The sequence below is a fragment of the Cyanistes caeruleus genome, chromosome 8 (assembly GCF_971803275.1).
Source record: "Cyanistes caeruleus chromosome 8, bCyaCae1.hap1.1, whole genome shotgun sequence".
Classification (NCBI taxonomy): Eukaryota; Metazoa; Chordata; class Aves; order Passeriformes; family Paridae; genus Cyanistes; species Cyanistes caeruleus.
The window spans coordinates 12,520,053-12,543,333 of NC_141708.1; the positions used below are offsets into that span (position 1 = coordinate 12,520,053).

Genomic DNA, 23,281 nt, shown 5'->3' on the forward strand with positions numbered 1-23,281 from the left:
AGAGCTCATGTTTGTTAATTCTTCTCTGTGGCATAGCTCTTATGCTTCTGGATCAAGTCTCACATTCCTTAAGTATGGTCCTTCTCCTTTATTTTCTAGTGCTGGAGAATGGGGCACACTAGTTAGAGAAGTGAAGAAATACCATTACCCCTAACAAACTGCTTGGAAATTGGAAACAACTAAAATGGTAGTTCTGGAAGAGATAGTGAGAAGCATGAGCTATATGGAATGTAGAAAATACTCTTATTAGCTCACCGGAGAATGGAGCTCCTGTTTCAAGGCATTAAACTCATTTGCAGCTAGATGAGGAGAATGGATGGTCTCATGGTACTCAGAAAGGGTCAGATTTGAGGTTTGCTCCTCAGAGTTGCACTGTGGATTTAGTTTTCCAAATTCTATTCTAACCATCCATAACATTGATGATAATTAAATAATACTTAAAATATTTTAATGAACTAGTGCTGCCTGGAATTCCTGAAAGAACATAACTCTCTGGATAGAGCTGGATGGACATGAGAAGAAACTTCAAATTAATGTATTTCTGGGTTTTAGTGTGTCTAATGTATTTGGGTCCTGGAGTATTGCTGGAGCTCTAGGAACTGCATAGCCACTCTGTGGGTATGGTTGTCAATAGAAATATTCTGATTTAAAAATCCATGTAAAATAAGAGGGTTTTGATAAATATGTTTTACAATCTATTTGATAAACAGACATTACTTTAGCGTCTGGCTTTAAAACAGAGATAAAATTCAGCCTGAAATTAGATCAAATCCTATAATAAATGGGATGAGTAGAATTCTCCTTTCTTATGTCTTATCCATTCAGAAATAGCCCATGAGTTACCATTGTCTATCAGTCAGACCATGGTTAAAGGAACCTATGACTGGGAATGCTTTACCAATTCCAGTGGAAGCACCCTCTTGAAAAAGCATCATCATGATGTAAGCACTGTGATGGTGTCTGAGAGTAACTGCTACCTCCTTCCTGTAGGAGGAGTCAGAGCCAGTGTCAGAGATTGTAGGCTTGGAGTTAGGAAGTTCAGTATAATCCATGGAGCAAGGAGAGTGTTATCAATTTAATGTAGTCCAGTGGATCTTTGGATACCACAGGTGACACCTGTAAGCTCACTATGTGTCTGTGGTTAACCTTAACAGGTTCTTAACAGCAGCTCTCTACCTCTTTAATACCTTGTAATCAGCATACAGAATTATCCTGCTTAAAGCCAACCTCAATTAGCCTGAGGTGAGAGTACGCTTTGAAGTGTCTCTTGGAAGTAATTTAATATTCTAATATGAAAGATGTGTTTTGCCTGTCCTGCCATAATGAACATGAAGCCTTACTGTCAGATAGGCAACCACACAGAAGTGGAAGATCTTCAAGTGAAGAACTTAATTTTAGGCACAAGGAGAAAAAAAAGTCTGTTTTCTGGTTTAGATAATTTACAAGCATCATTGCTTATATCTCAAGTCATAGACATAGTAATTTTCCAAAAGCACTGCTAATTAAAAACACCTTTTGGAAACAGTTTGCTTTTGGCCATCTAACAGAAGTGTTGGCAGTAAAAGACAAGAGTAGTTTGAATTGTCATCCCAGGGCTGTGGGGGAGAGGGAAGGAGCTATGTAAACTAACAGAGCTAGTGTGTAGGGCTGCAATTCAGAATAAAATCAGAGTGTCATTTGGCATCCATGCAATTCCTGTCTTGGAGCCCATCAGAAGTGTGCTGCTCTGTGGCTTCTGTCACGCAGAAATACAGGCTGACCTCTCTGTGTCTGCCAGTTGATGCTAAGTATTGAAATTTGAATTTGTGTAAAAGTATACTGTGCTAGGAACATGCAGTGTATCTGTGATTCATCTTGACAGCACTAAGAGCGCAGACTGACTTTTAGCACAGGGACTGAGGAATTAGTGCTTCTCCATTTGATTCCCACTTGCTCTGTGTTATTACCTTCTCTATGCCTTGCTATCCCTAGCTGACAAAATGGGGACAGCACTTTTGCTGCCCGTAAATGTATTATGTGAACGGGAGCTGGTGAAGTGCTTTGGGATTGCAGGTGTGAGAATGGCACTTCTGGTGAGGCCAGGAGCCTGCCCAGCCCCTGCTCGCACAGTGGCACCGGGAGGTGCCATTGAGGCACATGACACAGTCCAGGCCACTTTTCGCTGCCCATCCCAGAGGAGCAGGATGTATGATGCTAACTTGGGTGGACTTCACCTCCTCCAGTGCTCGCTGTCCCAAGTGTCTAGCCTGAACAAGGTGCAAGCTACTTCTGCCCTCAGTGAGGGAGTGGAATGCTCCTAGAAAGTGAGTCACTTGCTTTTCCTAACTACCCTTACATGGCCAGTCCTCTAAGCTACAGAAAAAATCGCTTTTCCCCTCCCCTGCCCTATTCGTGCAGCTGTGTCATGACCCAGACCAGGAATTTGACAGGAGTCATGAACAAGCCAACCCTGTTCCTGCTCCCTTTCCTTTTTCTAGTTCCCAGGATTTTAGGGTGGTTCTCTCCTCCCTTGCTGAGACCCCACAGAGCACTTGGAGATGGAGCAGCGCTGCAGCAGGGAGCCAGGAGCTGCTCCAGGCTTGGCAAGGGCGTCACAGGACTCGTCTGTACTCCCACAGCCTCCGAGCAGACACAGAGCTCCTAAGTAGCGAACACTGGGTGTGATGATTTTCTCTCTATTCGCTTTCCACTCTGCACGTACGTGTGTGGGCTGTGCTGCCAAGGTATTAATGATTCCTGAAGCAGAACATGTGAGAAGAGGCAGCTGTAGTGCACGGTGAGTCAGTGTGAGTACGCTACAACCTTGGCTTTAGTTAGGGATGCTTTTGTTTTCGGCTGTATAGGCTCTCGGAGAATATCCTGGAAATAGTGGGATTGTCACCAGAGTTTTGTTCATCTCTGCATTTTGGTGTGTACGCCTCTGATTTGGCATTGCATCATCAAAGTGTCAAGATGAACGCAGAAAAAAAAGAGAGGCAGTCAGTGCATTTAGCATGAACGTGTCAGATATTGTCAGGTGCAGAAATTTCTACCTATATGCTGCCTGAAAAAGATTTCAAAAGTAATAGTAAAACTTGAAGGGAAATGCTTTGGAACATTGTATTTAATTTATATGACTATTTGAAAAAAATACACTATGGATAATGCTTTGAATCATCTAAAATCTGACAAATGGACTTAATTCAAAATATGTGCTAAAAACTTCACGTTCTTTTGGGCCAAAGCATATGTTCTGGGCAGCAACTCTGTATCAAAGCTTTGCAACTGAGATTGAAATACCTTTTCAAAAGGAATCCTGTACCATAAATGCTATCAGATGCTTAATTAAGACAGCACAAGCAAGGAGCATGTTTGCAATAAATTATGGGGATGTGTTCTGACATGCTTTATCTATGTAAAGATTTCTATTTTTATGTGAAGCTATTTACAGATTATTGATTTCAAAAATAGATTTGTAACTAAAGGAAGATGCATCATATTTCAGTTGCTTGGAGTTGAGAATCCTGCTCGGCTGTCTGCCTGCTCTCTTAGATGTTTATTCCAGTGGCTTACAAGTGTGTGGAGTGATTCTGTCCTTCTTTATGTTCTCCCTCTATTTGGAAGAGGGAATTTATATTCAGGGACCAGGTCCCAGGTTTCTTACCCATGCAAGTGGGCTGATTTTTATAATTTTTATCACATTTTTTGAAGCACAGAATAATTTCAATGAAGTCTGTGAGGCTTTTTGCATGAGTAAGACTTTCGGGTAGTGAAGTTTACTCGCAGTATATTTTGTCAGTTGATGCTGTTTTGTTTCAGGGCAGCAAGCTGTTGTCACAGTGTCAGTGGAGCCTGCTAAACTGTAAGCCTGCCTTTAAGTATGTATAATATAAACCTTTAGCATAATTTTTTGCTACTTAATGCTGAAGAAATTAGAATTAGAAGAAATACTTTAATAAATCAGGGCAAAGCCTGAAGGTAGAGGTAATATTTTTCATTAGAGCAACCTTTAGAATTTGAAAACTCATGCAAGCTTGTGTACCTAAGAGCTTGTCAATTTTTTCCAGCCGTACCATTTGCTCTAATGAAAGATACTGCCTCTGTCTACAAACCTTGTCCTGCCTGCGAACTCTGTTGATTGCACCTACAGCAAAATATAGCTGGATTATTAAAATAATTCAGGCCTTCTTTGCTTAATTATGGAAACTCAGATTTTTGTGCTTTCCTCAAGTCTCAGCTTTTTGAATCCCAACACACACAAAATGATGCTGTCTGGTTTCTTGTACTGTAGAGGAGGGTTTCATCACATAGAAGCTCAAACTGCATCACTGATTCCTTATTTTAGAATGGATATTATAAAGGTGGCCTGCTAAAAGTCTTCTGCCATCTGGATTTTAGGGTATTTTGTAGGATACTGTCAGTGTATGCTGTCAGCAGTCTGGTGTGGATGGCCTCTGGAAGCAGTCCTAGCTTAGTACCTGTGTCAGCATCTGATGTGGTGTTGTGGTGATGGGAAGCAGAAGAAATGGGAAGAAGCTGGCAGAACACAATGTCTCTGGTGTGGTCTGTGGGTGTAAATGGAATCTTGCTATGTGTCTGGCTGGGTAAGTAGAGTCGTGTACCCCTTCTAAACAGCAGGAAGCTTGGATTTCAACTTGTTTGGAAGACCTAGACCCAAAGCTATCTGAGAGTCCTAAGGCCAGCCATGCAAGAGTTTTTTCAGAGCTGTTTAGTGTGCCTTTTAGAGGTTTTCAATGAGTATGTCTCTCAGATCAGCCCTAGGCTAGTAGCTTTAAAATAGGCCAAGGTGGTGATGATCTGGACCATCTAGGAATGTCCATGGGGTCGATGCTTTTCTCTAGACCCTCAGAGAGCACAAGCCCTTTCTGTAGTTTGCAGTCTTGGGGTCTTACCCAGATCACTTCCTCTGCTGCATGTCTTGGCTGAGCCTGTGACCCTTGCAGGGACACTGCTCTTCTCCTGAGCAGCCCTTGCTGTCCCTGAGGAGCCTTGCTGCAGGCAGTGCCCTGCCTTCCAAGTGAAATGAGAACAGGTCGGTGCTTGAGGGGCGTTGAGTTCTGTGTCCTGTGCTGCCTTCTGTCTGCCTTTGGGCGCAGCTTAAATAGATAGCTGGTAATTACTTGTAAAGCCCTTGGTGGCTGTGGCTGGGGCTATTTTGGAAGCTGATTCTCCCTGCATGCCCTGTTGTGGAAGTTGTGGCTGGCTGGAATGGTCCGTCACCCTCTCGCGGTGGTGACCTCCTCTCCTGGGTGTGTTGCAGGGAATTCAGGGGGAGAGCTCTCAGCAATGGCATGTGGACTCTTGGGCTGCCTGCCAGGGCCTGAATTTGGTGACCTTTAGGATGTGGCAGAAGATGCATTTGTAAACCTTGGTTATAGTAACTGGGAGACAAGCAGAGAATGCTGGAGGAGGAGGAATGCTTTTTTACAGACAAACTGCTCTCTGTTTGATGTTTATGACCAGCAGCTAGTAGGTAAATATACTAGGAAATGCTGTGACAATTGAAACCGTTGCTCTTTAATAGAATTTAAAATGAAAAAATTATACAGATTTCCTTGAGGAGCATGCGTGTGACACCGAGAGCGCTGTGACTTCTAGAGCTGGTTTGAACACTTGCTCTGCTCTCTACTTTGCTGGAATCATTAAATTCCCTTTTGTGAAATGAATGCAGTCATATTTTAGAGGTGTCCAGATGTATTTGATGTATCATTACTCATGTAGTTTGTGAGTGATTTTGTTTCCTTTAAGAAGAACCAGCAAGCCAAGGCCTGCAGTCCAGCAGTTGTTTGGGTTACACAAGAATGTGGTTTCATGTAATACCTAATTTGGTACCACTGTGGGTTGTGTCTCCCACCCTGTTCTCCACACCAGCTCTAATGACAGCCTTGTGGCAGGTTAAGCTGGGCTCAGCTGACCAATGGGGATTACTCAGCCTTTCCTCACCTTTGGTCAGTTGGTTTTGATAGGTGAGGACTTGGACTGGTGAGCTGAACTGACCCACCATGGGGCTGCTTCGTAACCCCACCTGGTGCCAGGGAATGCAGGAATCCAGTGTCTGGCTGGAGGAGCAGGAGAGCAGGATTGCCCCAGTGTGCTAATAACAAAATTGGGAAAGGTGCCCCTCTTTCCTCACAGCAGGGCCCTCCTGCTGAGAAGGACTGACTGTAGTTTGGTTGTGACAGCCAGCACTTGAGAAGGGGTGCTCATGTTAGTGAAGATCTGCTGGTGAATATTTGCATCGCTCATGTTACAGGTTTGCAGTGTATTCTTGCTCTGCCTGAATGTGTCTGACCTGCAGAGGACAGAGGATCATCTTTCTACTTTCCTTCCAATTGTTTCTGCTAATTTAGCATCAGTTTGAAGTTTTGTCTTTGCTTAGAGATCAAATTGCCAGGGACAAGGCTCTTTGTTTTCACTTTGTGGTAAAAGTGGCAAGGTCAGTCCCAGCGGGGCTTGTACGGTTTACACTGCTGAATTTATCTCATGTATTAAGGGTTTTCTATCACCTACAGCTAATGCATATTGGTAACTCTAGCATCAAAAATACCTTTTCAGCAATGAAAACAAGGTCTCTGTTTGTAAATGCGTTTTCACCACAGTGGATAGGAATATCTTAGCAGCCATGTAGAACAGCCTTCCCAGCTCTCTTTTTTAATATCTCAAAGAGCAGCATCTAACTTGACCTGCACACTCAGGTCATTCCACTGGGTACTTCGCAAGACTTCCTGAATGGCACAGGAGTTCCTTCGTACCAGGAAACAGACAGCTTTCTGGCAAAACAAACCTTGAACTCAAGCAAGCTTTTCTTCTCTGTCTCTTTCAGAAATAAGTAAGAAGTTGAAGATGACAACCTCATGGAGCGACCGACTCCAGAATGCAGCAGACCTCCCTGCAAACATGGATGGACATGCTCTGAAAAAGTACCGCCGGGAAGCCTATCACCGGTAGGTCATCCGTGAAGCTCCAAAACTAAACATAAACCTCACATTTCTTGGGTTTTTTTTGCTTGTTAGTAGAACAGGAAGGTTGTTCTTACCTTCCTCATAGAAGTGCTGGTAGAAGAGAGCTTAGAAGACAGCACAGTATTGGCCTATAGGAGTTTGCAAACAGCTGAGTTGAGATACGTGTACTGGACTGAATGAGGATGTGCTTCTTATTTCAGTCAAAAGATTAGTCAAAGTCAGATTTTGGATAGAAGCTTTCATAAATATTCAGAGGCAGAGGTTTTATGATAATTATTGCAGTGCACACTTGGACAGTGCAGAGCCTTGGACACTGGAATGCACAAATATGAATAAGGAGGAAATCAAATGGGGTCAGAAATTGTTTGAGAATTACACCTAGTGTGATTAACTGTGTGACCACAGGAGCGTGCAGGAACACTAGGCAAGAGCCCAACCTTTTTGCTGTTAGGTGTACCTAAAACCATCTTTGCTGGAAAACAAGTACAGTAAGTAAAGGAGAGAGAGTTCAAAATAAAAGGAATGTTATGACTCTTAGTTTATAGTTTGGGAATCAAAGTGCAGGCACCAGGTTGTTTTTACAAGATCACATTGGAGGTGTGGTTGAGCCAAAAATTTCTCAAGGTTCCAAGCACAGAGCATAAAAGACGGATGAAGTCTGTATCCTTATCAGATGTCTGGTCTGCTACAGAGTTAAAAACTACAGCATCTAGTAATTGTCAGTATTCTGTTTGTGGGAGGTGTATCTCCAAAGTTTAGCTAGGTTATTTTGAGAAGTCATACAGTGTGATGATCAGAGGATATTCAGCAGAAGGGGAAATGTATGTCTGATGTAGAAACAGAAAAAGAAGTCAAGTTTCTCAACCTCATGCATAAATGCCACGTTGCATTTGTGATTCACATTGGTGGTATTTCTGGGGAAGTGTTTTGGAAGTGTTAGATATCTTTTGATTCTCCAAATGGAATCTAATTTGAGAAAAACGCCTTAGTGCATCATATGATTGGCCAGGTTGTGCAAGTTGCAGTGTCCAAGGCTAAGTAATGGATCCTGTGATGTGTTTCCAAAGCCTTCCAAGTTCCAAGGAATATGTTTGAACAACGTATCTTAAGTGGTGGCATTATTTGAATCTCTCTGTCAGCTGGTTTGTCAGATATGGAAGCATTTAATGAATGTAACTATATATAGCATGTAAGAAGAGAGGGATTTTATGCCATTCCCTGTCAAAAACTCTTCACCTTGTTGCAGTCATTGACAGGTTTACCTTTGTGTCATAAATTCATTTAAAACTTCAGCTGTGTTACTCCTGATTCAGATTGATGGAAATCAAGTCAGAATAATGCTTATATTTTTTTCCAAGTATTTCCTTAACATTTGTTAAGAGCTGACAGTTTGCTAAATGTTGTAGAGGATCCAAAGGAAGCCGTGCTTGTCTTTAAGAGCTCATACATTCAAGCCCTCATTATGTTTACTCTTACTTGTGTATGAAACCCTTACTTTCAGAAATAATTTCCTTATGGAAGATGGGAATTCAGTCATGTAAAGGAGGGCTTCCCACTAGGAGCTGGGATCTGGTAACCCAAAATTAGTCTGTGGTAAAGTTTAGGTACCTGTTTTTAGCAGCTAGAAATGTCTTATGCAAAACATACCAAGAAGAAATGCTGCTAGCATCTCAGATTTTCATGGAAAGCACAACATTGGAAATACATTAAGGGGAGGCACATTTTTGTTTTGGAATTGCTATCCTCTTTCAAAGAGAGAGGGAGAGGGAGGGAATGGTAGAGAATGAGAGAACCTGATGCCAAGACTGTAGTATAAATCTGTGCTATTAATGGCTTTGGTATACCAGTTTCATGGGAGTTATTTTGATAATCCAGTATTGTGAGAATCTGAAACAACATCATTCCAGAGGCAGTGTTGTCAGATTTCTATTTCTGGTACTTTTCATGGTCGTAGTGTTAACAGATGTGATGTTACTTAAAAAAGTGCAAACTTAACATGATAGAGTATGACTAAAGTTATTTCCCCTTGGTGTTTGATATTATATCCTTTAGTGTTTTATTAATGCTTCAGATGCAGAATATGTGTGCTGGTCACAGCCATGAGTTGTAGGATGTAAATGTATTTCACTAAGGTCCAGGTATGCTCTGACTCTTGGATATTGCTGAAGCACTGAAAATTTTATGAAAAAGAGAAATAGAAAATACAAGGTGTCATTGTCAAGACTATTTTCTTTTTCTTCTTTTTCTTCTCTTTTTCTTTTAGTCTTTTTTTTTCTGTCTCTTTTTTTATTACTCCAGCAGCTAAAGGAAAAATCCTTGAAAACATTAATCTAAAGTGACTTAGAAGCAAAACCAATAAGAACATTGAATTTAACCTACTACATTTTTGTTACCTTAAAGCTGGTCAAAGTTATTTTATGGGACTAATCTGAAAGGCTGGAGGAGCTTGGCAGCTACACCACATTTACAGATGAGCATAAGTGGGGCTAACTTTTGTTAGCTATGTTGAAAGCCTAGTTGAGCTCAAAGTCATTCAGCAGATTTTCTAAATTATGCTAGGAGTGCTTAGTTTTCTGAAGAGCGAAATTTAAAAAAACTTGTTTTGCTGTTTGTTTACTTCATGCTTACTTAAATACCAGTGGAGATACCTAGACCAATCAATTTAGCATTCTTGTTCTCATGAAGTACACCAGATTTGATACGCTTGAATTGTAAATGAATTCAGATTAAATAATGGGAAAAGCTTCCAAAAGCAAAATAGTTTACTTTGAAAAAAATATATAAATGTTCTTGTGGCCATGAAACTTTAAAAAAACTTCTAAAAAATTACCTCTGAAGATGCCACTCTAATAGTCGTAGTTTACAGTGGTCATTCTTACTGGGAATGTGTTTTTTCAGGTGCTGCACTTCTAATTGTATCATAATTAATGGATGGGTGTTCAACATATAATAATTATTGGCAGAAGTCCCAGTTGAGACTGGTTTAACTGGTGTTGTGCATACTGACTCAGAGCATGATGATTGTATTGTAATCGTATCTGAATGCCATGGGCAAGAATGTTCAGAATCAAATTTTTATAGCTATAGAATTAGAAAAATCTGTTAGGGAGGAGAAGTGGTGGGGTTTTATCTTCAGGGAATTTCTGACAACTTTTATGAAAGCTTTAGCTTAGCTGGTGTTGCTGTCAGACCTTGTTACACAACACTGCTGGCGGCTGTTGGAGGTGAGGTCTGAAGATGAATTAATATGCAAGCTACATGTTGCTCATTCTCTAGCAGAGGTCACTGGTAAGAGGATACTGCATTACTGTGCTATTGGCAACACAGATTTTAATTCGGAAATAAAATGGATGTGTAGTTCTTGGGAGGCTTTTCCTTGGCATGTGTGGTTGTGAGGCCACCTCCCTCCTGTGCTGCTTGTTGTCTTTTCCGGGTCGAGGATAATCACTAGATCATTTGTTCTGGAGGAGAACTGTCATTTAATGTGATTGTAATTAGGTAAGAACTAGGTTGACTCTGAGCCACCGAATTGCCCTAGTGTCTATTTTTTAACCTGGAGTGAGCACTTCTAGGCACCCTCTGGATTATCTCACATAGCTCTTTAGGGTTTAAATAGCAACCTCATCAAGTTAAAGCAAATAATGGAAAAAGTTGGTGTTCCATCCACTCTTGTTACTGACAGTTACCAAGATCCAGGAAACAGGTATTTGTACTTATATTTATTTATCTGTGGTTTTGGCTTAGCAGAGCAGTAAGGCTGAAATGGCCTTTTTGTTAAACATGCTGGCTTTGGGATGCTTCTACCTTTTTGCATCAGAATAATTTGAGACTTCTCTTCCTGAATGTGGGGTTTCTGTTGTTTTAATTGCTGGGGGTTTTTCTTTCTCTTTTGTTTGCTGGCTAGTGCAGGGTATGTGGCATCGTGATTCTTAATCCTAATTCTCCTGCTGACTGCTGATAGAGTATTAAATAAGTTGCTTCATAGTTCTCTACTTTGGTTTGCTTTCAGAGCACCTTATGGTGGTGATATAAATTATTTTAGTTGTTACTGTACACTGAGATTCTGGATTAAGAAATAGCATATACTTTAATAATGACAAAGCAAAAGGATTGCCAATTGGTTGTTTTGATTTAATGGATTAAAGATGTACTTTAGCTTGTTCAAATTTGTAGACTCTGGGCTATTCACTGCTAATCTTGTTTCTTCACTTAACTGTTACTGGATCACCAGTGATTGCAAACAGGTGGAAATGTATAAACAAGGCTGTGAGACTTGAAACTCTTCATCTGTTTAGGTGGTTCTATTTAAGTTGCTTCAAAATTACCAGTTCATTGAGGTGGAAAATCAGTCCAAATTTTTATCAGTCTGCAAGTGCTCTTTTCATGAAACACATTTGGACAGGCCATGTGTGGTGTTTCCATGTACTGGGTAGCTCTGGAGGCTCTGCTGGCCGTGGTCTGTCCTCGTGTGTCTGAGAAGCTTCCTCGGATCGTGTGCCTCTCTCTGTTTTGGTTTAGACACTGGAGAAGGGAGAGGGAGTGTCAAGTCTGCAGAACGGGTGAGCTTATAAAAAAGCACACCACTTGCCAAATGAATAATAAAGAAATTACATTGTAAATGTCCCATGATCCTTAGCTTTAATAGTTTCAGGGAGCAGACAAGTGTTATTTTGGGATGGAATCCATATGTGAGCTTCTTGGCACTTTGCTGTTGCCTGGGAAGAAAACCCAAACAGTGAAAACAGAAATGGCCAAGGCTATCTCTTTGCATCTGATTCCTGCGGAATTTCAGAGGGAAGTGCTCATAGTTGTGTTTCTGGATACAGCCTCAACATGCTTTGAAGTTCCAGTCATTACTGGATATTCTAGTTTTATGTCACTATAACTGTGCAAGGACAGTTAGACTTGTAAAATTGTGGGGCACGATGGTGGAAACGTTACTAGAAGTGGCCAGGAAATTTTTGTTGCACTTCTTTTGTTTCCCCTGTCTAATACTATTTCATCCCCTGAAGTTACTCAAGCCCAAATACTATCTCTAAATATGATTACAAATATTCATAATATTTGTCTTTGGTTGAAGAAGGAATAAAATACAACTCTGAAAATCTAGAATTAAAAAATAAAACCAAAATGGTATGATAAAAAATAATATACGGAATGGTCAATACCCACCTTGAGGCAGGTATTAGTAAAATTCAATTTCATTAGTTTTAAAATTTAAAGCAGTTCATTTCTTCTATAAGGCAGCTACCAAAACATCCAGCACCCAAAGATGAGACATTTTGATTTTATGGTAGTATCTTCTTTAGATTGCTCACGTGCTTTGTTCCAGATAAATAAAGTGAGTGGGGGAGTTCGCTGCTGCTGGTGGAAGTCAGCTGTGACCAGAATTGTAATGTCATGCAGTGACACAAGTCCCCAGGCAGACCACATCTCGGGACTAGCTGGTCATACTGAGAACATTGAGTTGTCATAACAGTAGAGGGATGTTTATTTCATTATTTGCCTTTTTAAAGAGGCCATGGGGAATTTGGGCGTGGGAGACTATTAAAAGCTAATCCATTTAGTTCCCATTATTTCTTTTTCACTCTTCTAGCTTATTAAAAAATGGAAGTTGTCCATAAAGTGAAGATTAACCAAAGTTCCTAAACCCTGAGTAAGCAGGAATCTGAGCCTTCTGACTAGTTAGTCCCTGTTTTGTGGTTGGCTCAAGCCCAACTGTCCACCACAGGCTTTTTTAAACACACATGTAGGTTATGCTTAGCCAGCTCCCACTGTATTTGCTGTTTCACTCAGCAGTGTTGCAATTTTCTTTGTATTTATCTAATTTCCAGTGAAACATACTGCTCAGAAAAATGCTAATTGCTGCAAGGTATTTCTAGACACATTTGGAAAATTATTATAAAGTGCTCTGTTCCAGAAACCTTGTCTCACATTGTTCATTTTCATTTCCTCACTATGAGGAATTGTGAGCCATGTGCCAGGTTCCTCCCTTATTGTAAAGTTCTGTGCATTTTGTTTATTTTGTTGGTCAAACTACAAGACTATTATACACGCGAATTTCATTCAGGCACACAATTCTTTAGAGATTTTGCACAAATAAAATAAGAACATTTCTCCTTCTCTGTGTTTGTTCCTCTCCAGTGTTACTTGAGAAGAGTTGGGATTTAGGTTCCTGCTTCAGAATTGATTGACAAGAACAGTAACAAAATTAAGAGCAGCTCTCTTGTAAAAATATAAAGGACTATGAGTTGTGGAGTGGTGGCTATCAGGGCTGTGTGACTCCCCTGCTGCATGCTCAGCAGTTCTTTCTTCCTTGCAATACAACACATTTTTCTCTTACCCAGCACAATCCATAGAGCTTAAAAAGAAAATAAATACTGTTGTCATTGAGAGACTTCTTCTGCGGCAAAGCTGCAAGGTTTAATCTTTGAGAAGAACTTATTAGAGGGGAAACATGCTTCAAGGTTTCCCTAAAACAGCTCCTCAAGTCTGTTTTTCCAAACGTGGATGTCTGTGCCAGGCTAAGATACCCCAAGTCCAGATGTGGCTCCCCCAGTCCCAGCGGTGCTCAGGGAGCCCATGGAGCTGGAATATTGTCCCTCAACCGCCTTCTCCACACATTGTGTCACTCCAGCCACACTGCACAGGGAGTCCAAAATGCAGGAGATCACAGGGATATTCCTCAGAGCAGAAATGTAAAGCTTGGGTTTTCATGAGGAGGAAAGGATGAAGGCAAGACAAAGGCAATGTCCTGTCTAAGGAGATGCTCTGGGTGCCCACAGGTGTGGAGCTGGGTTTAGGCAATACTCACCTCTGCCTCAGCACAAGGAATGCAGAGGGTGTTCTCATGCTGTGCCTACAGTTTGTTTTGTCTTACTGCCCAGTGCTGTTAAGTTTTTAGATCAGCTTAAATTTTAACTCCAGTGCCTCCAGTTAAAGTGATTATTTTCTAAATGGAAAATCCAAATTCAGGGGAAGGGAGAGTGTGATTTCTTCTGATTCTGGCAAGTGGAGAAATTATTATACATTAAATCTTCCTTGCCTAAAAATGTTAGATCATTTAAGTTTTCCTCTTATTCTGACATTGTTTCTACTGCTTGTAATATGGAAACTTCTTTGATTTTTGTTCATTTGGATGAGCTGTAAAAAACTTGTTATTTCATCCTTTCCTTTCATGACCAGAGGATCTTTTTCCTCAGGTGGTTGAGGTTCTTAGGGCCCTTCAGGTTGCTCTTGCTACATAGTCATTAAAAACAACTCTTGTAATTTCTCTATAGCATTTGTTCTGAGAAGTTACTTTTTTGTATCCAGCACACACAACGTCAGGTCGAATGGGGCTTGAAGAAACCTGATCTGGTGGAAGGTGTCCCTGCCCATGGCAGGGGCTTGGAATGTGATGATCTTTGAGGTCCCTTCTTACCCCAAACTCTTCTGTGATCCTATGATTTGATTGGCATTCTTGTAGCCAGGCTGATGAGTGTACCTTCAGTTGGAATTTAAGAACAGCTTTGAAATGGGCTAAGTCTGCAGCTTCTGAGAAGCACCTGGCTCTTCCCAGAAACTGTCCTAGAGATTTAATCTCAGCTTTTAATTTTAGTTTCTAGGACGCTGCATGTATTTACTACTTTGAGTAAAACCCTGAATTAAGCCGGTCAGTTTCTGGGAGTAAATATTTGTAAATAGCTACTTACTCCCTTGTGCCTGGGAAGCACTGTTCATGGGAGATTTCTTTATCAGGATTTAAAACTGAGGTCCTGAGTGTCTACAAAATAAACCAATATCTATCTGGGCCTTCACAAGAGAAGTGAAACTGGTCCTTTTTTTTTGTTTTTTAAACCACTGTTTAGTCTTCATTTAATCTGCCAAGGCATATGCAAGTTTAAATTGATTAAAGTGTTCTCATTTCCTGTCCTGAACATGTTGTGTAATAGACTTCTTTAGCTTTTTTTAATATTTGCTCTGTCTCACTCCAGCACTGGTGGGTGAAGTAATTACCACATCAGATCAGTTGGCAGGATGCCTTGAAATCTGCCAGGTTGGGATGTGATTAGAACCTGCCAGTGCAGTTTATAGGTCATAGGCAATAAATGCAAATTTATGGTGGAGAAAGGGGCATCTTCACCAGCTGTTACCAAAGGGTGCTGCTATGGTAATTTTCATGTTTCAGTCTAAAGACTTATTTTGGAACAAAAATATACTAATGGGTGCTATTTGTTTTGTTGTTCAGAAAACTCTTCCATATCTTCAGTCTCAAGGTGTGCTGGTTTTGTGTTCCGTTTCTAAATACTACAAAAGCAAAGGATGACAATTTGTCAGAGTTTTAGGGATCTTTCCGTGGTTTTTGGTCAGTTTGGTGTCATCATCATCTAAACACAGGCAGGCTGGACTGGAACAGATCTCTTGGGTCACAGCTCCCTTGTTTGTGCCTTTTACAGGCACTGTCATATTGCCCTTTCTGTGAGTGCATTCAGCTGTATCTTAGTACTTGGGGTTTTTGTCCTCATTTGGGAAACTTACCAAATGTTGCAATTCTGAACGATCTTGTGATCTTTAAATTTCCCTTCTTGCTCCTGTCCTGTATAAACAGTCAGAAAACCCCACTGCAGTTTAAGTTTAGATGAAGCCTAAAGGCAAGAGCAGAACTGGACTCTGCAGACAAAAAAATTTGCTAGTGTCTCCTGGAGGTATGTTATTCCTTCTTAAAGCTTTGTATTCTCAGAAACAAGCTGCACAAACATGAGATCAGAAATTACGTGCTTGAATTAGCTAACAAATAATGCTTCCCGACAGCAGCAGCAGCAGTGCATAATCACATGCATTATACAAAGTATCAGACTGTATTTAGTACTAAATACTGCTTCTCCTTGGGCTCTTGTAAATCAGAGCTGTCTCGATGTTAAAAGACAAACACGGATTCAGATTGCAGATTCAGATAATTTGCTCCACCTACTCAAAAGCCAGCTATTTCAGGAGCGAATTTTAGTGAGTTACGAGCCCATCTCATGTTTCCAAAAGGCATTTCTTTACCAGTTTCCAGTGTTCATCCTATCACTTTGTCTTCTTTAGGTAATACATAAATCTATTAGAAAAGAGCGTCATCTATAACCTCCAAGGCCCCTTAGTGACAAGCCCCATTGTCAAAGGCAGGCACTTTGCCAGGAAACAGTGACTCCCAGAGAGAGTGTGCAAGGTTAGGGGGAAAGTGTACTATTGCCAGAGAAACTGTATTCCAAGTGGATTTGCCTGGAACAGCAACAATATCCAGTGACTGGTTAAATTAGCCACAGATGTGTTTTCTAGAACACTGTCCAAGAAGATATACAGTACTTTAGGGCTTGGTTTAGGCATAATGATCTTCTGAAGTCAAATCAGATCCAAGCAAAATTGCATGGGTACCAGGGAAGCTTTAAAGGAATTCTGTAATATGATTCAGACAAGTAGATGAATCAGACTGCTGCGAGCTGAGCGAGGAGCACGTCGGTGAGAGATGAGGTAAGAGGACTGCACAGCAGCCTGGTGTGAGGAGTTTGCTGCTAAAATCCAGGCTGTGGCGGATTGCCAGGGCCGGTGCAAGGGCGCGTTGTGCCGGCCACCTGTCCGGAACGTGCGTGCGGAGCCGCATCTCCCCGGAGCTCCTCCAGCTTCCCCGAGCCATGAGCGCTCGGCTCTGCGCTCGCCGTCCCCGTGTGCCTCGCTGTCCCCGAGCCACACCGCCCATCCCGCCTCTTGAGAGGATAATTACTGCTGAGGGCAGTGCATTTAGTAAATACTTGGAGAATTTTCACGCGTAGAAATCAGTACGAGTGAAGGCTCTGGGACTTTTCCTCGTACGGGTGAATTTTGTCTTGGCATCACAGCTCGAGCAGTGCATGGGATTTCGGTCTGGGATGGGTGTTGAAAAGCTCAGCTTCCCTCCCACAGATGAGTTCTGACTCCCATTTTTAAAGTTCAGATAAGCCAGTGGAAAGAAGTCCTGTTGAATTACAGATCTGCTTTATGCTCTAAAGTTCTGGGGAAACATAAGCAGCTTAGTTACTGTCGTAGTTGGAACAGGAAGCAAGAAAAGCTTTTGTTGTATTCTCTGACCTATTTCTTTACCGTGTTATTTACTTGAACTAAATTGGATATCGTGTATTAATCTAAATCTAAAAGGGCCTGGAAGTATTCAGTCTAGAGTCTCTTTGTAATAAGCATTAATGGTAAAAGTCAGATTTACAAAATAGCAGTTGGCAAGTTTCAGAGGAGTTATAAATTAAAATTTTCAGAATAGAAATGGCATATCTTGTGTATGAAAATTTTTCTCAGTTTCTCTTTTTTCAGAGCTTTATTAAATGTTTTTAACATTTAATTTAAGTATTGGTGAAAATGTGAAAATGGATCTGTTTGGGTTTGCTTTGAATTTCCAGATACAGTTCCAAAGAGGAGGCAAATGCTGTGAATTTATTCAAAGAAATATTATTTTATTTTCCTTCTTATCTCTTACTAATAATTTGTTTTAATCAAGTGAATTCTACTGCTTTGTCTCTACTGTTTCCAGTTTAAAATCCTTTGAGGTCTGAATTCTGCTTCAGGAGGTTTTGCACTTCTATTCTTAGGAATTTTTGCAGGTCACATGGAAGGCTGTGTGTGTGTGCATGCATGCGTGTATGTCTTTGGACAGCATACCAATAATTAGAAGAACTCCACAAAGTCATGGCTTCGCATCAGGAGAACTCACAAAAAATGAGACTTGACTCTGTTTTCAGGTACAGTGGCTGGTTTTGCCCTATGGAAGCCAGACATTCTGACAGTGGCAGAATGTGTTTGTTCTAAAAGGGGAGTATTTTGAAAATGCTTGTACCTCTGGTGAAATTTCTTCTCTCTTTTCAGGGTCTTTGTAAACAGAAGTTTAGCCATGGAAAAGATAAAGTGCTTTGGTTTTGATATGGACTATACACTTGCTGGTGAGTATCTTCTTAAGTTTTTTGAACACTGACTTAGTTTGGAATACTGTTTCTTGCTGAGCAAAAATCAGCAAAAAGCTGATTGGGCTACTCCAGTTAACAGGTGCTTCTTCTGTTAGAAAATGTATCTTTCACTATTTGTTGCACTTCCATTTTAGGTGTTTCCCTTAAATTTGTTATCTGCAAGCTGTATTTGGTCAGAAGCCATGTTACTGTGGTGCAGTTTCAAGTGATTATGGGTGTTGAGAAAATCAAAGCTTAATAAGTCGGCTTCCTTAGATTCCACTGTATTTTGACAATGCCCCTTGTGCATGCTTGGCTTTGAATAACAAGGTGAATTCTTTCATCATTGGTGCATATAATAGGCTACACCTTTGGCCAGCAGGTTCTCTTGTGTCCTGGGAGAGTAATTTTTGAATAGGTTTTCCTTTTCCCCCTTCCTGGGTTAGCCACATCAGTGACTCATTTCAAGAAGAGGCATGGCAAGGGGAGTGCCTTGTGTCAGCTGAATGAGTTAATTCATAAAGCTTTGCCCATTCCTTATGACAGATAAGCTTTGGGAGGTTGTATAAGATCTTTCAGTTTCATTAAATAGTTTGCATGACTTCTCCATCTTTCAAATATTCAGCAGGCAAGTTCCCTGAGACTTTTGATGAGAGGAAATAAAGCTACCATTTTCTTCATAGTCAGACTTTCATGATATGTATTTTAAGATAATTAAGATAATAATAATATCTTTTAAGAGAAGATAAAAAGCTCACTTCCACTTTCTTAAGTTATAGTATCACACAGGCTGGCTGTAACTGTGTTGGTGTCATGTACCGTCCTTCCTTCTTTCTCATTACCACTTCCAAGTTAATGGATAAAAAGTTCCTATCACCATTAATATTTCAGTTTAGAGTTGTTGTGTATATGAACTGAGAAAATGTGAGGTACAGTGTCAGGGTCACCTAATAATAGGTTAATGCAGTATGTCAGCTATGGTCATCTGGTTACTGTGTACTGAGAAGGAATGAGAGATGAGTAATGTGGCTGGGGACAGTGTGAGGGTCAGAGCTGGGGTCAGAGGCTAAGTGAAGGGCAGGAAGGTTTCCATAGGCTCATGGTTCAACTGCAAGGAGCAATTTTGGAGACTGTGGCGGGTAGTTGCAGTTTATATATAGATCAGTTCCTTGTGTTCATTTATCTACAAGGAAGTAGTTACATATAAAAGGTTCAACACCTTATTTATACATCTGTTAAAAGTTCTTGCCACTTTTTAAGTCATGAAGTATATTGTTGTTAATCTGGATATGACAGGAGGCACGTGCTTTCTGTTTGTGTTTCCCAGCTGTGACAGTCTTATGGCAGTGCTTTTAAGGGGTGCATGAAGTTGTTCAAAAGTAAATGCTTTTAAAAAAAGAAAAGAAAGGAAAAAGTTGTGAGTTTCACTTCAGTAACAGAAAAACAACTTCTGTGCCTTTTGCAAAGAAAGTGGCAGCACTTCCCAAGGACCCAGGTGATCCCACTGGGGCTGCTGTGAAGCATGAAGTTCATTGCTAAATTTCATCCTGGCAGAAGAAGAGCTTCAGCACTGTCCTCACTTATCTGAGTGTTCATTTGACTCAAATGTTCTTTGTTCCTGTAAACACAGAGCAAATGTGTAGGTATCCACAAAATGATGCTTGATTTGATGAGAGGACAAAATGCGAATTTTTCAAGCATCCTAAAGCAGTACAAGGGACATAAAAACATGGGGCTTCCAAGGCTGGAAGACCACAGTGCTCCAGTTGAGAAGGCTAAGTCAGTGCATTTAGGGGAGTTGAGTGGCAGGGTGTGAGGCAGAAAAAGAAATTTCTGAGCAGAAAACTGTAAATCTAGACCCCTCTTGGGTAAGCTACTGGCCTGTGACTTCTTCCGTGGTACAACAGAGCTAATAGTTGCAGATCATTTCACTAGGAATTGTGAGAATGAAATTATGTTGGAACACCTTTTGCAGATGAAAAACATTATGACTGGTAAGTACTGTTTCCCTTTTTTCCACTCAAACTGGAAATTAACCTTTAAAATTACCTGATTGTATTCTTATGTCTCAGAGTCATCCTTTCCTCTCCCTGTGGGCTTTTATTATCTGACCATTATTAGCTATTTATAGCTTTTGTACAAGAAAAAATACTAATCCACTGTGGGGACTTTAAAGATTGCAGTGTTAGAATATGATTACAATTATAATAAATTAATTGGAAATTATAATGGAGAAGTGGGACAAGTGAAGTATTACAGTAATATGCTATAGTTAGTGCATTCACGAGACCCTGTTGTGTTTTCTGATTGGTCACATTATCCTTTACCCACTCTTTCACATAGACATGCTACTTGTCTTGATTTAAAAAAAAATAAAAAAAAAAAAAAGGAAATAAAAAACCCCAATGTAAAAAGCCAGTTTATGTGTAATTTAACATCTGGAAATGGTATCTGCATACCAGATGGCGCATGCTGAGCAGAAGCCTTTTGGAGACCATTCAAAACACGTAAATAGGCCAAGGAAAAGAGCAGAAACATCTCCAGTGTCATTAACTCCTCATCTAGTTTTCTGCATTTGTACTTTCAGACATTGCTAGGCGATTTTTCTGCAACACTTTTTAAAATATCCCAAGCACAATCTTCCTATTCAACAATTTAAGGCAGACAGAGTCATTGACCCTGCCAAAATCTGTATGTGACATCCCCTTCTATTGTGTGCTTTCACATCAGAAATAGTCTGATGACGGTAATACATTTGCCATCTCAGAAGAATGATTATTTTGATACACATTGAATTACCTGTCGTGTAAAGGAGTATTGCTGTCTTGTCTCTTTCTTCTTTCCAAATCAATGACCACTGGAAGCACCAAAATCTTCCTTAGGAGGTGGTTCAGTACCAGAAAAGTCAGAATCGTTTAATGTTTTTTGAACTTTAGAAGCTTGAGACAGTTTTATTCTTGTACCTTATGAATTTAAGGACACAGATCTACTTACAATAACCCTCTTTTCTGTCTAGAATAATCTAATTTTGGTAGGGACATGGCATTTCCATTTTGAAGTCTGTAGTAACAGCTACCGTGCACATGCTGCAGTGATCGTGTTCTACTACCAGCATGTCTGAGAATGTCAGCTTGCCAGCTGAGAGCAGTTTTAGTATCATCATGTTACATTATACATAAAGTACAATTTCATGTGTTATAGAGTAATATTTCTTAGAGTTACTAAATTAAAGAACCACTTAACTCAGAATTTAAAAGAATTCAAGGCTGTCTGATGCAGCATTTCCACAGTGGTTTTGTTCGCTTTCAAGCCACAATTAGGTGAAACTTCAAATTTTTGTAAACAACTCCTGTGTTCCCTGATTGTGCTTGTCTCTCTCCTTGCATAGGGTTGAGAAATACTATTAATGGTTGGGTTGGGCAAACAAAGTCTTTTTGTGTAGAAGAGCCTGAAGGTTTTAGCTTTTTCTTCTGAGAAAGGATGGGCCCTAAATAGCTGAATTTGTAATCACAGTGATTACATCTAGAATTAATTTTGACTGCTGGGAAAATAAAATTAAAGCAAATTGAAATAACTCTCACAGGTTTTAGATTTCTTGTTTTCCCATAAAGGATTGTTGTTGTATTCTTATGGGTTGAGTAAGATCTATTACGTGTATGGAAAATCCCAAATCTCCCTAGGTTAATGTTATAGATACACTAATACTAGAGGTTCAGAAATCTGTGTTATTTATGAAACTGGCTGTCCCCTTCCTATTCTATCTGTTTGGGAATCACATTTAGTATGTAAAATAATGCTTTTTAAAGCTAGGTGTTACTGGGAGGCAAGTGGAAGGAGCAGGAGGAGCAGCAGGGGCTGGCTGTGGTTTGTGTGCTTAGTTAAGTAGCTGCTGTTTAAAGTGTTGCAGCAGTTGACACAAGCAAGAGTCATCAGCTATTTCAGCCCTTGCTGTTAGTGGAGGTTAAGACAAGTTTCTGTGATGTTATGCAGCCCTTCATTCCCTGCCTCTGGCCTTGCTGCCTGCCAGCCTGGGAGCGAGGCCCTGCCAGTTCCCTACGGTGCCCTTGCTCCTTGGGAAGCCACGGCATTACACCCAGGGCTGAATTTGCTGTCAGGGCAGAACTGAGAATTATTGAATGATTCCTGTTTAAAATAGAGAGATTGAAGGTCCTTTTGTAGTTATTTTTTGTTTGCTAAATCGTAGTTTCATTTATTATCTGGATGATTCATCTCTGCTTATTTACCCAGACAGAAGATCAACAGTCACAAACAATTCTGGTCTGCCTCCCTTTTTTCACCAGTACTGTCAAAGCTGCCTGTGTTTTGGTAAATGAAAATGTTCCATGCAATCCAAAAGATTCACAGCCTTCTCTGTTTTGTGTTTACTGCTAAGTGCAGAAAGTAAAATAAGGGTATGTCAGTGGAGAGTCTTCACTGTGCACTCACCTGAGCCTGAGGAGTTGCTGACATCCATTGGAAATGCAGCAGGGACAGACTGGTTTCACACAGCATTTTATTTGGCTGCTTCCTACTCAGTGTGAGCTGCACTTAATTATTAGATCTGGATCCAAATAATGCAGGAGGCCTTGGCATTACCAGCTCTTAAATGGGACAGGCTGCACAATGAGGTGATGGATAGATGTCCCTTGACAGGAGCAGAGCTAAAGCAGTGGGGTTCCCAAACTGGCTGTAATTTCACACTGGGCCATTGGCAGATAGAGAGGCATAGTAAGAATTACAAACTCAATTGTGCTTGAAAAGATTCCTCTGTGACTGCTCTTCTCCAAAAGTTACAGCCTTGTTGAAAGTTTTATCTTCTATATGAAGCAGATAAGAGGTAATATCAGTAGACAGGATGCTTTCATTTGGAATGCTTTTCCTGTGCTTAATTCATTGCTGCTTCTGTGTTCTCCTGAAATTGATAATAAAATTATCAATGGCTGCTGAAAACAGTTTCAATAAAAAAGGAGGGGAAATGAGGCTTGAAAAATACCGGTTTTATTGTGTGCAAATGTGATTAATGCAACATAACCTGATTGGAATATAGCATGTGTCCTGGAAACATTGCCAATTTAATGCCAAGGTTTGGTGCACTGCAAAGATTTTATTGCAAAATTGCTTTTGCTTTCAGCTTGTACCACTGCCCTTCTCATCCCATGGGAAAAGATACAGGAAAGACAGTTTTAGTCTTTCCCAACTCAATCCAAAGTGCAACATGCATAAACAGGTTTTGCCCTTTCCTCAGGTGGGTGTTCGTGTCAAAGCCATCCTTGCAATTTGGAAGTGGAAAATTTTTCACACCCTAACCTTATTTTTTAAATACTTTTCTTTACCTGTTGACTCTGGAAAAGATACATTCAGCCTGAAGGT

At 40.5% G+C, this 23,281-nt stretch overlaps 1 protein-coding gene across 10 annotated transcripts in view; it reads left to right on the forward strand.

Moving 5' to 3' along the window:
* NT5C2 (5'-nucleotidase, cytosolic II) overlaps window positions 1–23,281 on the forward strand; it is a 68,144-nt gene that overhangs the window by 19,433 nt on the left and 25,430 nt on the right. For 9 of the 10 annotated variants that reach the window (XM_086900505.1, XM_086900506.1, XM_086900501.1 and 6 more), the window contains 2 exons: window positions 6,824–6,944; window positions 17,835–17,908. In XM_086900505.1, the coding sequence (XP_086756631.1) occupies window positions 6,844–6,944; window positions 17,835–17,908 (175 nt within the window). In that variant the 5' untranslated portion in view covers window positions 6,824–6,843. Of the gene's footprint in view, window positions 1–2,575; window positions 2,777–6,823; window positions 6,945–17,834; window positions 17,909–23,281 lie in introns of those variants that run through there. The other variant, XM_086900504.1, reaches the window with a different exon arrangement.